The 15,766-nt window shown below is 34.9% G+C and overlaps 1 protein-coding gene across 1 annotated transcript in view; it reads right to left on the bottom strand.

The window, feature by feature from the left end:
- Positions 1-15,766, bottom strand: part of MALRD1 (MAM and LDL receptor class A domain containing 1) — a 689,301-nt gene that overhangs the window by 626,875 nt on the left and 46,660 nt on the right. The window contains exon 5 of the mRNA XM_055354139.2: positions 12,191-12,287. Within this exon, the coding sequence (XP_055210114.2) occupies positions 12,191-12,287 (97 nt within the window). The remainder of the gene's footprint in view (positions 1-12,190; positions 12,288-15,766) is intronic.

The raw sequence follows: 15,766 nt of genomic DNA, 5'->3' as shown, positions 1-15,766 counted from the left end.
AATGAAATTGTCCAGACTCTCTCAGAGGGTAGAAAACGAAGTCCAAGTCTCAAGGCCATTGTGGTAAAAGTTATAATTGACATCCAGTTTTTACTCCAGAGGTTTTAGACAATGTGTCAGTTATCCTTATTTGTAGTGGATTTCAAGGAAGGAACAGTTACTGTCTCTTAAAAGAAAACTGGAAGCTACTAAAATAAAAAAGGTCCTTAGTTATTTAACTGGATAATATATATGCATCATTCAGATTCTAATAAAGGGATGATTGGTATATTTGAGGGCTTTACAAATAAGACTTAGGCAAAGTCCTGAAAAACCAATCTAAAAATATTCACAGAATATTCAAAATATTCTGATTGTGAGCCACAGCATGAAATCATTATACAAAATTATAATCAGCTGTTTCTTTAAGAATCAGTGTTATTCAAGAATCAGTGATTAAACATGTTCTTATTTAATCACAATAGCAAGGCTTGATTTTTTTTCATACTAGCTACTTTGGTAAAATCTAAAGTGATCCTCTTTTCAATAAATGTACAATAAAATTTCATATCTTGGAAGGGGCAGAGGTTAGAACGGTATTGTTTGAAAATCTGAAAATAGGCTAAACAATTTCTTTCATATTAAAAATTAGTTTTATTGTCCAACTTGCAAAGTGTTCAGAAACTGTGAAAATACCTAATACTAAGCAGTTTTATAAATAAAATAGCTTATATGTATTTTTTTCTTTTTTCTTTTGTTTGAGATAGGATCTCACCCTGTCACCCAGGCTGGAGTGCAGTGCCATGATCTCAGCTCACTGCAACCTCTGCCTCCTGGGTTCAAGAGATTCTCCCGTCTCAGCCTCCCCAGTAGCTGGGATTACAGGTATGTGCCACCACACCTGGCTAGTTTTTATATTTTTAGTAGATACAGGGTTTCACCATGTTGCCCAGGTTGGTCTCAAACTCCTGACCTCATGATATATTTTTATAGTAAAGAGAAATATATATGGTAAAATAATAGTTTCATTTTCATAAATAACAGTATAATAAATAAGCCATATATTATAAACTTCCTCATCTCAGAATTTTTCAACTTTAAAAGTTGGTCATTTCATTTTCAAATTTATTTATAAATTTACATATGGTAAAGTTCCTATTTTCCAGTATTCAGCTCTATGAGTTGTTTTTTACTTTTAAAAAAAAGCTTTTATTTTAACTTCGGGGTACATATGTGGGTTTGTTATATAGGTAAATTCGTGTCATGGGGGTCTGTTATACAGATTATTTGGTCACCCAGAGTATAGACCTCCTCTTGGGTGTCTCTAGACACCTCCTCTCCAAGAAGAGGGAGCACGTGGGAAAGTCCCAGCATCAGTCAGGAGGCAGAGGAAGAGGAGTGAAATGTGGGTAAGAAACTTTCTTCTGGTTTCTAGGAGAAGAAGCAGGGGAGGAAGGGTAAGCAAGCCTAGGACTGGCTAGTTTTAATGATGTCAGCAGGCCCTAGAACATAGAAGCTGTTTCTAGTTGTCTGGAACTTGGTTATTATGGGCTAAATCATGCCTCCCAAAATTCCTATGTTGAACTGTTAACCCAAAGTACTACTGAAAGTGACTGTATTTGGAAATACAGCCTTTATAGAGCTAACTAAGGTAAAATGAGGTAACCAGAGCGGCCCTAATCCAATATGGCTGGTGTACTTAAACTAGAGTTTAGGTCATAGTCAGGTATAGAATGACCATGTGAAGACACAGGGAGAAAACAGCCATCTATAAGCCAAGAAGAAAGGACACAAAACTCAATCAATCCTGCTGACATTTTGAACTTGGATGTCTGGCCTCAATAATCAAGAAAAAATAAATTTCTATTGTTTGAGTAACACAGTCTGAGGTACTTTGTTATGGCAGCCATAATAGACTAATAATATACTAGCCCTGGGGTGTGTAGGGCAGGTGCATAGTGGCCCACGTATGTGAAAAGAAGTCTTTTTAGGAAATCTAAATATCATTTTTTTTTCCAGGACAGAGTCTTTTTTTGTCACCCAGGCTGGAGTGCAGTGGTGCCATCTCAGCTCACTGCAACCTCCACCTCCCAGGTTCAACCCTCTGGAGTAGCTGGGATTACAGCTGCACGCCATCATGCCCAGCTAATTTTTGTATTTTTAGTAGAGATGGGGTTTCATCATGTTGGCCAGGCTGGTGTTGAACTCCTGACCTCAAGTGATCTGCCCACCTCAGCCTCCTAAACAATCATTTCTATAAACCAAAAAGACTTACCACAAGACGGCTATGTTAGAACTTAAGTCCACTCATTTTCTTTAAGTCCATTCATTTCTAAATACAATATTTCTGTTATAATATGGCAAAAGTACCTTTATGTCTATTAAAATATGAGAAATGCTTGGCCCAGATTAATTCTTCTTCAATAAAGCCTCATTATATAGTTTGAGGACTTAGCTTCATTTTTCATACTAAAACAAAAACCTAGAAATAATACAATATTCTTAGCACAAATGTAAGTACTGTTAAAAACATCTTCCCCTGATATTTTATTTAAATCTGCTTTTTTATGGAATAGAGCATATGTATCTCACAAGGAAGAAGAAATAATCCAAAATCTCAAATATTTGGCATTTGAATAACTGCACATGTTCTTTGTTCAATCATTTGGTCAATCTATATTTATTAAGTGCTTGTTCTGTTCTAGGGTCCACAAATGAATTAGACAGGGTAGGAACTATGCCTCAAGGCACTTAGAATTTAGTCATGGGGATAAATCAATACACGTGTGTCTGTGTGTGTGTGTGTGTGTGTGTGTGTGTGTGTGTGTGTAGGGGGTGGTAGTGGCAATGTGGAGGGATAGTCTATAGGGGAAAATTCCCTGCACAAGAAACCTCAACTCACAAGAAACTTTTGCTCAGAAACCTGAGCATAAATGGTGGAAGGACATATCAAAAACAAAGAAAAAAAAGAAAGAAAGAAAGAAAAGGAAGGATCAAAGAAGGCAGAAGGGAGAAGAAGGAAGAAAAAGGAAAGGAGAGGAAGAAGGCAAGGGAGGTGGAGGAAGGAGGGAGGAGAAATGTAGGAGGAGGACAGAGGGGAGAGGAATGGGGAGAAAAGAGGGAAGAGAAGGTGGGGAGGATAGGGAGAGGATGAAGGAGAGGAAAAATGAGAAGAAGAAGAAAAAGAAAAGTCATGGAATGAGGCTTTCGGGCAGAGGAAAGGAGGTTTGCATAATACCCAAGAATTAGAGGACACTGTGTTGCTGAACTCACAAGTAATTTGTTTTGACCAGAGTATGGGATTCTTGGGGGAATTGTGAAGGAGGACATTGGACTACTGAAAAAGAGCAGTATCGTGAGGAGATAATATCATGATAAAATATTTGAATTCTGTCCTGGAGGCAGTAAGACTTATTGATGGATCTATGAGAAGTGGAGACCTGGCCATAGGTGTCTGTTATAAAGTATAATCTGTTGGAAGTAGATTGTTGAGTAGAATACATTAAAATTGGAAGAAAAAAAATATCCCATGGGGAAAAAAAATGTGGGCTGGAACAAAGTCAGGGTTGGATAAATAATAGTAATAAATAAGAGGAGAAAATTTAAGAAATAAGGTAGGACATTCCCTCAATAATATTTTTTAGCCAAATTGATATAAAGGTGAAAAAAAGAGAAGAATATGTAAAAATTACTCTTAACTTTTTGAGTGAGAAAAAACAACTGCCAATGACTAAAACAGGGAATGAACGAGAGGGAACAGATTTTGAAAGAAAATTGGAGTTTACTTCCTAAACATTGTTGATTTTCAGTTTCTGTAGCAAATATATTTGCTTATTCCACTCATAAATCTGTTCTCCTTACTTACCTCTATTCCAAAGGCTAAAAGCTAAATATTCAGTTTTGTTAGCCTGCCTAGCAACTAAAGTTATCCAGATAAAAGAGTCAAGCCAATGATATGGCCAAAAACATTGCCCCTTCTTATTTCTACCTTCTTCCTGCCCAAAATTTGAGATGTACAGGCCTTTAACGGTCATCTTATAGCCGTAAAGTGACAAGCGTAAGGTAGTAAGGCAGATACAAAAAAATAAATTCCTTGGTCCCCGACTCTAACAGTATTGGGGGTGATGAACCTTTTCCATAATTATCTCCTCCATTTCCTTAAGTGATTTAAGCAAACTTCCCTGTTTTCTTGCATCCAAATCCAAGAAGCCCTATCCCTATCCTCCATAGGTATAGGATTTTCTGATGACGATGTCCAGAAGATGCTGAACGGCATGTCTCCGATGCTCCCTCCACCCCTGCCCCAACCACCACCACCAGGATTGCGTGAGACTAAAACTACTCATTCTAGTTAGCTGGGACTCTGCCCCAAGTACAATCATCAGCAGGATACCAGACCTTGTGGTTCCCAAATGCTAGTCCTGTTTTTAAGCCTGAGCTCTACTGGCTTCATAAAATAAAAAAAAAAAAAATCCTGAGAATCTTATTTAAAATTCAGGCTCCATTTACAGTGATTCCCATCTATCACTGGAGTGAAGCCCAGAATCAATCACTCCCCGATGTGATTCTGATGATTAACTAGGTTTAGTCTGTTATGACAGTGCCTGAACTTGGCTAGAGAGTCCCATTTGGCAATTTAATGCTACTTAATTTTACAATCTCTCACATTTCTGCCATTTACAAAGTGCAGCCCCAGCCAAGTGCCAATCTCATCCCATAATGCTTTATGTTTTTCCTCTATTATTAATTTTCATGCTGCTGTGTTTTCCTCCCAAAAATGTAAATATGCCCTCAATCCTTATTTTACTTGAAAAACAAAAACAGTAACAACTCTCTGTGTCCTCATCTTCAAAGAACATACCAGGTGACCTCATCTGAATCCTGGCTTTCTCCATAAGAAAACTACTTCCTTTGCAGCATTCCCAGGAGATGACATTGTTTGCAATGCCCCATAAAACGCAAAGCCTAAAAATAGGGTTGTAGTTCATCTAAATCCCCAATGTTGCTTCAACACAAGTATTTATCTTTGAAAGTGTGCAAACATCTTGGTTCATGATATTCAGCTTATTGCTCTCTGTCATACGTGTAGGTCTACTTTCCATATGCATTGATAACTTCAGTCTTAGATTTCAAAGTCCTCCTCTCCAGTCCCAAAGCTTGTCATGTTATATAAATGTCATATTCATGTGAAAGGCTCAGACAATAAATGAGTCTTAACATTTATTGATGCCTCTTCTTTAGTAAATTTCTTCTCCACACCACCTCAAATACATTATGGTTATAATGATGTCTAGAACAATTACCTTAAAAATTGAAAATGCTCATGTTTTTCTATTGGATCACAATTTTCCTTTGAATATTCATCTTTCTGAAATCTCACTTGTACTATGATTGCTTTTGTACTTCTGTAGTGATTTTATAGAGTCTTTTTAAATACTTACTACACATCTGACATTTGTCTTCTGAATATATATGATGGCTCATCTACTTGGTCTTTGTCCCAGTATATAGTTCATGGGTAAGTAGGGAAATGGCTTTGGTTCCCAGAGAAAAAGATAGAGAGAAATTTATATCTAAAATGATAGCAAAATCTTATTACAGGCCATCTAAATTCCCAAGCATCACCCAAGCATATGTGTTTGTAAATTTGTAATGCAAATACAGTTTCAATGGCAGCAACCAATTCCTAACTTCCCTACAGTAGGAAAGTCCAGCCAATAGGTGATTTCCTTGCCTTTTTCTCCTTTGAATGTGATTAGCCAGACCAGTCAATGAATAACACTAGTACAAAATGATCAGGGATCATTTTGTTTGACAGACCCTGACCTCTGCAGAAACTATAAAATTGAGATATATAAAGACATTGCTGAAGGGATCAGGGTCAAGAACCAGATGTCTCATTAAAACTAAGCTGGCTTTACTCTGGACCCAGGAATACCATGCAAAGTAACAGAAGAGGGGGTATTAGAGAAGATTTTAAATAACAAAGCAGTCAGCAGTAGAGGCTGCATTGCCTTCAGTTAGCCATATATTCTCTATTGATAAATTGCATCCCTTTTGATAAGTCCAATAAATGTTATTTTCTAATAGTGAAACAGCATTGAGGATGACACCTTAATTATTTACTTCCAGGTTTGAGGCAGGGGTGTTATAATCTGGTCCCTTAAAGTTCTCTATTTCAATTGATATACTTTTAAGTGTAGCATATAGTGATTTCTCACCTGATAAATGCTGAGCACTAAAAATACAAAAGCAAACGAGAACTTTACATGTTCCAGTGTTAGAAGCAGCTGTCACCAGCTTCTACAAAACCCAGGCTTGGTCTATGTGGCAAGAAACATCTATCCATAAGTTCTTATGCTAACAGAAGGGATGTTAAAAACCCAAGCACGGACTGGAGTGATGTTAGCAAGACAACTGACTAGAGACGCTTAATGTATTTTCCCTCCACTAAAAAGGACTAAAACAATGAATAAACAAGCACATTTTGACAACAGCAGCTGAGGGAAAGCACCAGAGTGTTGCAGGGGAATAGCAGTGACCCTGTAGAGCATGGGGACTCAGAATGGATTCATAGAAAATGGAAGAAAATACCCTATCTTTACTGCCCTGTCTCCCCAGTTGGGAGAGGTTCAGAATCAGAAGTAATTATCCTTGCAAAGAAAAGGTAAGCAGGAGGCCCCCAGCATCCCCCATCAAAGATCAGTTGCCACAGTTTTTGATGCTACAGAACTCTGCAGTCATCACAGGCCCTAAGCCCAGTCTAAGGTCACTGCCAGAAGTTGACATGGTTATGCTGCTCCAAAGAAGGAGCGCACATTGTGCCTTCTCTTCCTATGATCTACATTGCTGCTATAAAGTGCTATCTTGGGACTGGAGCCATGACTAGAGTGCATCTTTCTCTGGGATCCAGTAGCCACTGCATCTCCCCATCCATGAGGATCTGCTGGCACTACACTGTGCTCCCACGTGGTAGTGTGCCATTCTCCATCCAAGAAGCTATAGCTATCTACTTCTGTGAATAAATTGCCAGGAGGCATTCCAATCTTCAAATTCAAGTGGCTGCAGCACACCATCCCAGCTATTTGAAGCCTATACCTAGTGGTACTGCTGCAACCCCAGTGGCCAAGCTTATGAGATGTCTTTACCCCCAAATTATAGGCAATCTTGCCAACCAGGGAGGTCATGACTGACCCGGAGATAGAGCAGTCCTCATGCATCCTTGTGTGTGAAGCAGTCTGGCACCATGAACATCAGCAAAGAAGCCACACCCAACCCGGTAGTGGAGCAGCCCTGACAAACCCTCAATACACAAAACAGCCCAACACTTCTGTCCCCGACAGGGAGGTAACGCTTGACCCAGTAACAGAACAGCTCTCATGCACACTTGGCATTCAGAACAGCCCAGCATCCCCACCCCCAGTGGGGAAGCTTGTCCAAGGAGCTGCACAAACTCCTATAACCTAAGCCAATGAGACACCTTCAGGTATTACTGATGTTGACTACAGCTGAAGAAATTGCTCTGAGACTACACTACTGTGCCCAACTGGAACCAAAGTCAGTGTACCCTACCTAACCAATACTCTAAAGCACAGGTGTAGTAAAGGTACCCTATCTAACCAATACTCTAAAGCACAGGTGAAAATATTTCCCCCTGAAAGCCATTCTATAAAATTGGAAGGAGCAATTATTCCACCAGTTGCACAGATATCAACATAGGGAAAGAAGAAATACAGAAAAGCAAAGAAACATGATACCACCAAAGAAACACAATAACTCTCCAGTACCTGACCCCCACCCAAAATGGAAATCTATATATTGCCCAAAAAGGAATTCAAAATAATAATTTTAAGGTAACTCAATGAAATAAAAGAGAATATACACAATTCAATAAAATTAGAAAAAACAATTCAAGAGCTCAATAATTAATTGAACAAAGAGATATCATTTATAAGACAGGGATCTTGTAGCTGAGGATATCAACAAATGAAACAAAAAATACAATTGAGGATGTCAGTAACACACTAGTAGAACAAGGATTTTCTGAACTTGAAGACAAGTCTTTGAAATAGCTTAGGAGGGAAAAAAAGAAGAGAGAATGAAAAACAGCAAGCAAAGCCTATGTGACCTATGGGAAACCATTAAGCAGACAAAGTTTTGCATTATACAATTTCCAGAGGGAGAAAAGATGAAGAAAGGCACAGTAATCTTACTTATTAAAATAATAGTTAAAAACCTCCCAAGCCTTGGGACAAATATGAACATCCATATCCACAAAGCCCAAAGTCTACCTTAGATTCAATGTAAAGATGTCCTCTTTAAGACACATTATAATCATATTACCAAAAGTCAAAGACAAATTGTGGGAGGACAGTAAAATTCCAGAATATTTGCATGCAACCAAATTTAAGTTGTTATCAGTTTAAAATAGTCTTCTATAAGATTTTTTATATGTAAACCCCATGGTAACCACAGAGAAAAAATTACAGCAGATAAACAAATGAGAAATAGAAAAGAATCAAAGTTTACCACTATAGAAAACCACCAAACCACAAAGATAAACAACAAGAGAAGAAAGAAATAAATTTCTACAAAATAACCAGAAAATAATGACTAAAATGAAAGGAGTAGGGCCTTATCTGTTAATAATAACATTAAATGTAAATGGATTAAATTTTCAAAATATATAGAGTGGATGAGTAGATTAAAAAAAAAAGACCAAATTATATGCTGCCTAGAAGAGACTCACATCACCTGTAAAATACCCATAGACTGAGAAAGTAAAGGAATGCAAGAAAAATATTTCATGCAAATAGAAACCAAAAGAGACCAGCAGTAGCTATAACTATATCAGATAAAATAGACTTTAATTTGAAAACTGAAAAAATGGATAATGATGGTCGTAATATAATGATAAAGGGATCCATTTAGAAAAAGGATAAAATACTTGTAAATATATATTCACCCAAAACTAGACCTCCCAATATATGAAGCAAACATTATTAGATGTATAGAAATAGATAGACTGCAATACAATAATAGCAAGGGATTTTAACTCCCTACTTTCAGCAATGGATGGATAATTCAGACAGAAAATGAACAAAGAAACATGATATTTAAAATGAACTCTAGATCAAATAAACCTAAAATATATTTGCAGAACATTCTGCTCGATAATTACAAAATACACATTTTCCCATCAGCACATGGAATTTTCTCCAGGATATATCAAATGTTAGGCCGCAAAACAAGCCTCAACCATTTTTTAAAAGTCAGAATCATAGTGATTATCTTTTCCAGCCAAAACGGAATAAAACTAGAATTCAACAATGAAATGAACTTTGGAAACTACACAAATACATGAAAATTAATCATACTCTTGAAAAACAAAATAAGCCAATGATGAAATTAAATAGAACATTTAAATATTCCTTGAGACAAATAAAGATGGAGAAACAACCTACCAAAACTTAAAGAATACAGCAAAACCAATTCTAAGAGAGGAGTTTATAGCAATAAATGCTTACATCAAAATATTAGACAGAGCTCAAACAACCTAATGTGTACTTCAAGGAATTAGAAAACACAGGAAGAAACTAAACCCCAAATTGGTAGAAGGAAATAAATAATAAAGATCAGAGCAGACCTAAATGAAATAGAAACTAAACAAAGCAATACCAAAGACAACAAAGCAAAAAGTTGTTTTTTTAAAAAAGATAAACAAAATTGACAAACAATAGCTGGATTAAGGGAAAAAAGATAGAAGATTCAAATAAAATGAGAGATGAAAATGGAGATATTATGACTGGTTGCACAGAAATACAAAGGATAAAAGACCATTATGAACAACCATAAACTGGAAAACCTAGAAGAAATAGATAAATTCCTGGACACATAAAACCTACTAAAGTTGAAGAAATAGAAAATCTGAACAGATCGAATCAGTAACAAAATGTCTCCCACCAAAGAACAACCCAGAACCTGATGGCTTCACTACTAAATTCTAGTAAACATTTAATAAATAACTAACAACCTCTCACTCATATGTGAGAGCTGAAAACAAATTGATCTCATGGAAATAGAGAATAGAATGATAGATACTAGAAGCTGTGAAGGGTGAGTGGGTGGGAAGAGAATATAAAGGGAGGCTGAATACATTCTATGCATGTAACAAACTCACATGTACCCCATAAATATGTAAAATATTTCACTCATAGAATAAATAAACAAATAAATAAAACCAGTCCTTTTAAAAAAATGAGATCACATCAAACTAAAAATCTTCTGTACAACAAAGGAAACAAATGAGTGAAGAGACAACCTACAGGATCAGAAGCAATGTTTGCAAACTGTGCATCTAATAAGGGGTCAATACTCAGAATATATAAGAAACTCAAAACAACACATTTTCAAATAATCAAAATTTGAAAATGGACACAAAACCTCAATAGCTATTTCTCAGAAAAATGACCAATAAATAGAATATGAAAAAAATTATCAGCATCATTCATCATCAGGGAAATGCAAATTAAAACCACAATAAGATATCATCTCATACTTGTCAGAATGGCTACTATCAAAAAGTCAAAGTTAATAAATGCTGGTTTGGATGTGGATAAATGGGAATACTTATATACTGTTGGTAGAAATGTAGATTAGTACACTCATATAGAACATTATGGAGGTTCCTCAAAAAGTTGAAAATAGAAGTACCAAATGACTCAGCAATCCCACTTCTGAGTATTTATCCAAAGAAAATGAAATCAAAGAGATACGAATTCAATCTCTGTCAAAGAGATTTTTGCATTCCCATGTTTACTGCAGAACTACTTACAATAGCCAAGATATGAAATCATCCTAAGTGTCCATCAATGGACAAATGGATAAAGAAAATGTGGTAATATACATGCAATAGAATTCTTTTTTATTTAACTATAAAAGGAATAAAAGCCTATCATTTGTGACAATATGGATGAATCTGGAATATATTAAACAAAATAAGACAGACACAGGAAAACAAATACCACATTATCTTACTCATCTGCAAAATTTTCAAAAGCCTATCTTATAGAAGTACAGTGTAGAATAGTGGTTACCAGAGGCTGGGGAGGATAGCGTGGACGGTGTGTGTATAGAAACTGGTCAATGGGTATGAAATTACCGAGAGATTGGAGGAATAAATTCTGGTTTTCTATTACACAGTATAGTTAACAATATTATATTATTTCAAAATAACTAAAAGAGAGAATTTCAAATGTTCTTACTACAAAGAAAAGATAAATTTTTGGAATAACCAATAAGTTAAATACCCTGATTTAATCATTACACAATGGATACATGTATTTAACATCACATGGTATCCCACAAATATATACAATTATGTGTCAATTAAAAATAAAATAAAACTTTTCAAAAACCAAGCACAATATCAAGATCCTATGGTCTTTCTTAAGTAGATGAAGACATCTCTTCCTGTCTTTAAATATCATTTACCACAACAACTATATCTTTGTACCAAATTGAATTCAGAAGCTTTATCTACAAAATACCTTCTTTATTCTGTTATATCATGCCACAATATAACAAAATTCTTAAAACCCTGAAATATATGGGTTTCAATATGACTGACTCTTTTTTATTATTGGATTAAGCCTGATATTTTATGCTATTCTAATTTTAATATTGAATTGTTTTTGGAATAATATAAATGAAGAATAGAATATTAGTTAATATAATCAAAGGAACAATATAAATAAAAATTTATATCTGATATATGTAGTTTATTGATGTGTCAAAATAGAAAATAGATTATAACTAATACCTCTATTTTGTATCTTTCAGCAGAATAATCAAACCAATTGTCCAAGAAGACAATTTCAAGTCTATGGAGGCTAGTTTTCTCCCAGTCTCCTAGAAGGCACAGAGTTCTCTTTTTAAGATTTAACTTTAGCCGTTGTAAACATTGCTACAAGATTTCAAGTTTGAGACAAAATTATCCCATTCAGTTCTTTACAGCATCAGTCAGTGAAAAACAGCCAAACTTCACTCCCAGTATAGATCCAGTCACTGTTATACAATGTATTAGAACGAAAAATATCCCACATGAAAACATCAGACAAAAATAAACAGCAGATTAAAGTCATCACAATGTTTAAATTGCACTGAAATCTTTAAACACAGTAAAGATCAAAATGAGAGAAAAAGTTCCTACCATTGGCAGGCAAGCAGCCTGAACTGAAAGATATATCATCAATAGCAATGACTTCATCCTGTTCATACGTTGAAGCCATTTGACCTTCAAAAACAACCTGCACAAGAAAAACAAAACAAAACAAAAACATAAGGCAAGGAACATCACTGTCTCACAGTGTTATAAAAGAGAGCCTGCAATAGGAAGCATGTCACTCTCTAGAAGCACTTGGGTGACCATGCCAATTCCAGGTGCAAAGAAATCAAAGCAAACATTCTCAAAAATAAAGAAATGCAGGGTCATCACTGTATCTCAAATGTCTGGCATAGGATAGGTAACATGATAGTGAAATGCAGCAATACTCACCTAGATTTTTCCCTACAACCATCTCCTATGTTCAGTTTCTATGTGTTCCTACTGTTTCGCATTTACCTGCTTTTGGATCCATGCTCCAACCTGAGCTCCAGTTCTTGGCATTTTGCAATTGTGTCCCATCTTCCCCTTTGGTTCTCTAAATCATTTTTTTTTTTTTTTTTTTTTTTTGAGACGGAGTCTCGCTCTTTCACCCAGGCCGGAGTGCAGTGGCACGATCTGCAAGCTCCGCCTCCCACATTCATGCCATTCTCCTGCCTCAGCCTCCCGAGTAGCTGGGACTACAGGCGCCCACCACCGCGCCCGGCTAATTTTTTGTATTTTTAATAGAGACAGGGTTTCACCGTGTTAGCTAGGATGGTCTCGACCTCCTGACCTTGTGATTTGCCCGCCTCGAGCTCCCAAAGTGCTGGGATTACAGGCTTGAGCCACCGTACCTGGCCGGTTCTCTAAATCTTATCGACTCTTGCCTTAGATGTCATCCTCATGCTATCCTATTGCACATTTTCTGCCATTATCTAAACATCGACTGGAAATGATTGTTCTGTGACTTATTGTTAAAATGACTGAACGTGGCCTGTCACAGTGCCTCACGCCTGTAATCCCAGCACTTTGGGAGGCTAAGGCAGGTGAATCACTTGAGGTCAGGAGTTCTAGACCAGCCTGGCAAACATGGTGAAACCCCGTCTCTACTAAAAATACAAAAAATTAGCTGGGCATGGTGGCGGGCACCTATAATCCCATATACTCAGGAGGCTAAGACAGGAAAATTGCTTGAACCGGGAGACGCAGGTTGCAGTGAGCAGAGATCGCACCACTACACTCCAGCCCAGGTGACAGAGCAAGACTTGTTCTCAAAAAAAAGGAAGAAGAAGAAATGACTGAACGTGACATTAGGATGTGGAGCCCGCCCAAGACACCACTAAGAAAAGATACTCTGGTATGATTGATCTGAGAAACTTAAAAAGAAGCCAGTCTCCGATTTTCTAATTAACTAAATCGATAGAAAATTGGCATGTTGATGGCAGACATTATCCCACCCTTATTAATGAGTATCACTGATGTCAGAGGCTTTGTTCATGGATGTGATGAACACATGTGCATTATTCAACCTTGTTTACAACATAAACATTTTATTTTTCAAGAAGTTAGCCCAGATTTTTAGGTTTACAATTGATCCGGATGCAGCAAAACATAACAGATCGTTTTTCTATGGGAAATTCTTTCATCCCTGTACAATACGCTGTACCAATATATTTCCTTTCAAGCCATATTCTCCCTATCACTCTATTAAAAGTCCACTGAGAAACATCCACAACCTATAGAAAAATCTGTCAATAGGTAGTCCTAAGAAAGTCGTATTTTCTTTATACAAAAATAAGTGTAACTACTTAGAAAATAGAACCATTTTGCAAAGGCCTGGCAAAGATTACTGTGTAGAGATAGTTTTATACAAAGGCAGTATAACATAGTGATTAAAAGTATGGCTAGAATCTGAATCCAAGATATAGCTAGGATCTGAAACCAAGTAGTTTGATTCAAAAGATATTTTTTCAAAAAATATATTTTTTATATCATATAAGTAGTTATATAATATATATTATATAATTTATATTATATATCATATATGATATATAATATATGTTATACCATATGTTATGTTATAATTATATTATAATATAGATTATAATTAAATATACTTTATAATTAAAACATTATAATATAGATATATAATGTTATAATTATATTATAACATATAATATAAATTAACATATATTATATACAGATATTTTTAATCAAACTACTTGGAGATTATATATAATATATATTATATATTAATATATATTAATAAATTTGTAATATATACAAATATGTTACAGATATATCTCCAAGTAGAGATATAACATTTATATATTATAAATTTATTCCATATGTATCCAAGTTGGATATATAATAATATAATATACATATTATAATATATATATTATATGTGATATAATGTATATATTATAGAATATATATTATATATACATATATGTATAATATACCTATATCATTATATACATATGTGTACCTATAGTATATGTATTGTATATATTTTGCATATGTACATATGTATATATACATAAAATCATGTATTATATATACAGATTATATATAATACAATATACATATTATATATTTTATATATTATAATATCAATATTATATATTATATAATGATATACATATGCTATATATTTTATATAATATACAAGTATTAATTATATTATATAAATTATATAATATGTAATTATTATATTATATATTATTATAATATATAATATATGCATAATACAATATACATACCCAAGTTGGTTATATATAATATAATTACATATATTATATATATCCAAGTAGTTTGATTCAAAATATCTATTCATAATATAGATATATGTTATATATTTATTACATATTATATATATTTTGAATATATAGATATGTATTTCAAATCAAACTATTTGGATTCAGTTCCTTGCTATAACACTTAATAGCAACAGGACCTTGGAGAACTTATTTAACATCTCTGTACCTCAGTTTTCTTCTTTGTACAATGTAATGATAAAATGATAGCCTACAGGATAAGGAAAAATGAGTTGTGAACATGTAAAACAGCACCTAGTATATAGTTAGCATTAAATAATGTTCACTACTGCTATTGTAACATAGTTATTAAAATATTTAAGCTGTTATATGAATTGTGTGTTTGTAGGTAAAAATCTATTCTTTACAAATTAACATTTTATTCTTTCTGAAAGCTTTTTCATAGAGATAGTCCCTAGCTGTTGCTGAGTTAAGGATACGCCTGCAGTCACCATAGTTTAAAAAAGAAGTAGAAGTAAGTGTTAACTGTATCACATGTCTCTGGTTTTTTTTCTCCACACTCCTCACCAAAAAAAAACACCATTCATCTTCCGGGCTGATAAATCAGAAACTTACATAACAAATGTTAATCTCTCTCCTGAACTCTCCTCCCCAGTTTCCACAGCCTGCTGGACATTTTCACTCAGATGACACAAGTCATTTATAATTCAAAACACTTTGTCCTTTCATTTCCTGACAGTGGTACCAGAAGAATGCTGCTTCTCCCATGCTCAAAACTCCAAAATGACCTTGAGAGTCCCTTTCTCCTCCATTCTCATTTCCAATGAGATAAGCTCCATTAATCCCTATTTTCCTTTCATTC

Source organism: Gorilla gorilla, chromosome 8 (assembly GCF_029281585.2).
Source record: "Gorilla gorilla gorilla isolate KB3781 chromosome 8, NHGRI_mGorGor1-v2.1_pri, whole genome shotgun sequence".
NCBI lineage: Eukaryota > Metazoa > Chordata > Mammalia > Primates > Hominidae > Gorilla > Gorilla gorilla.
Note: the sequence above shows the minus strand (reverse complement) of the source record. Positions and strands in the feature narration are given on the sequence as shown.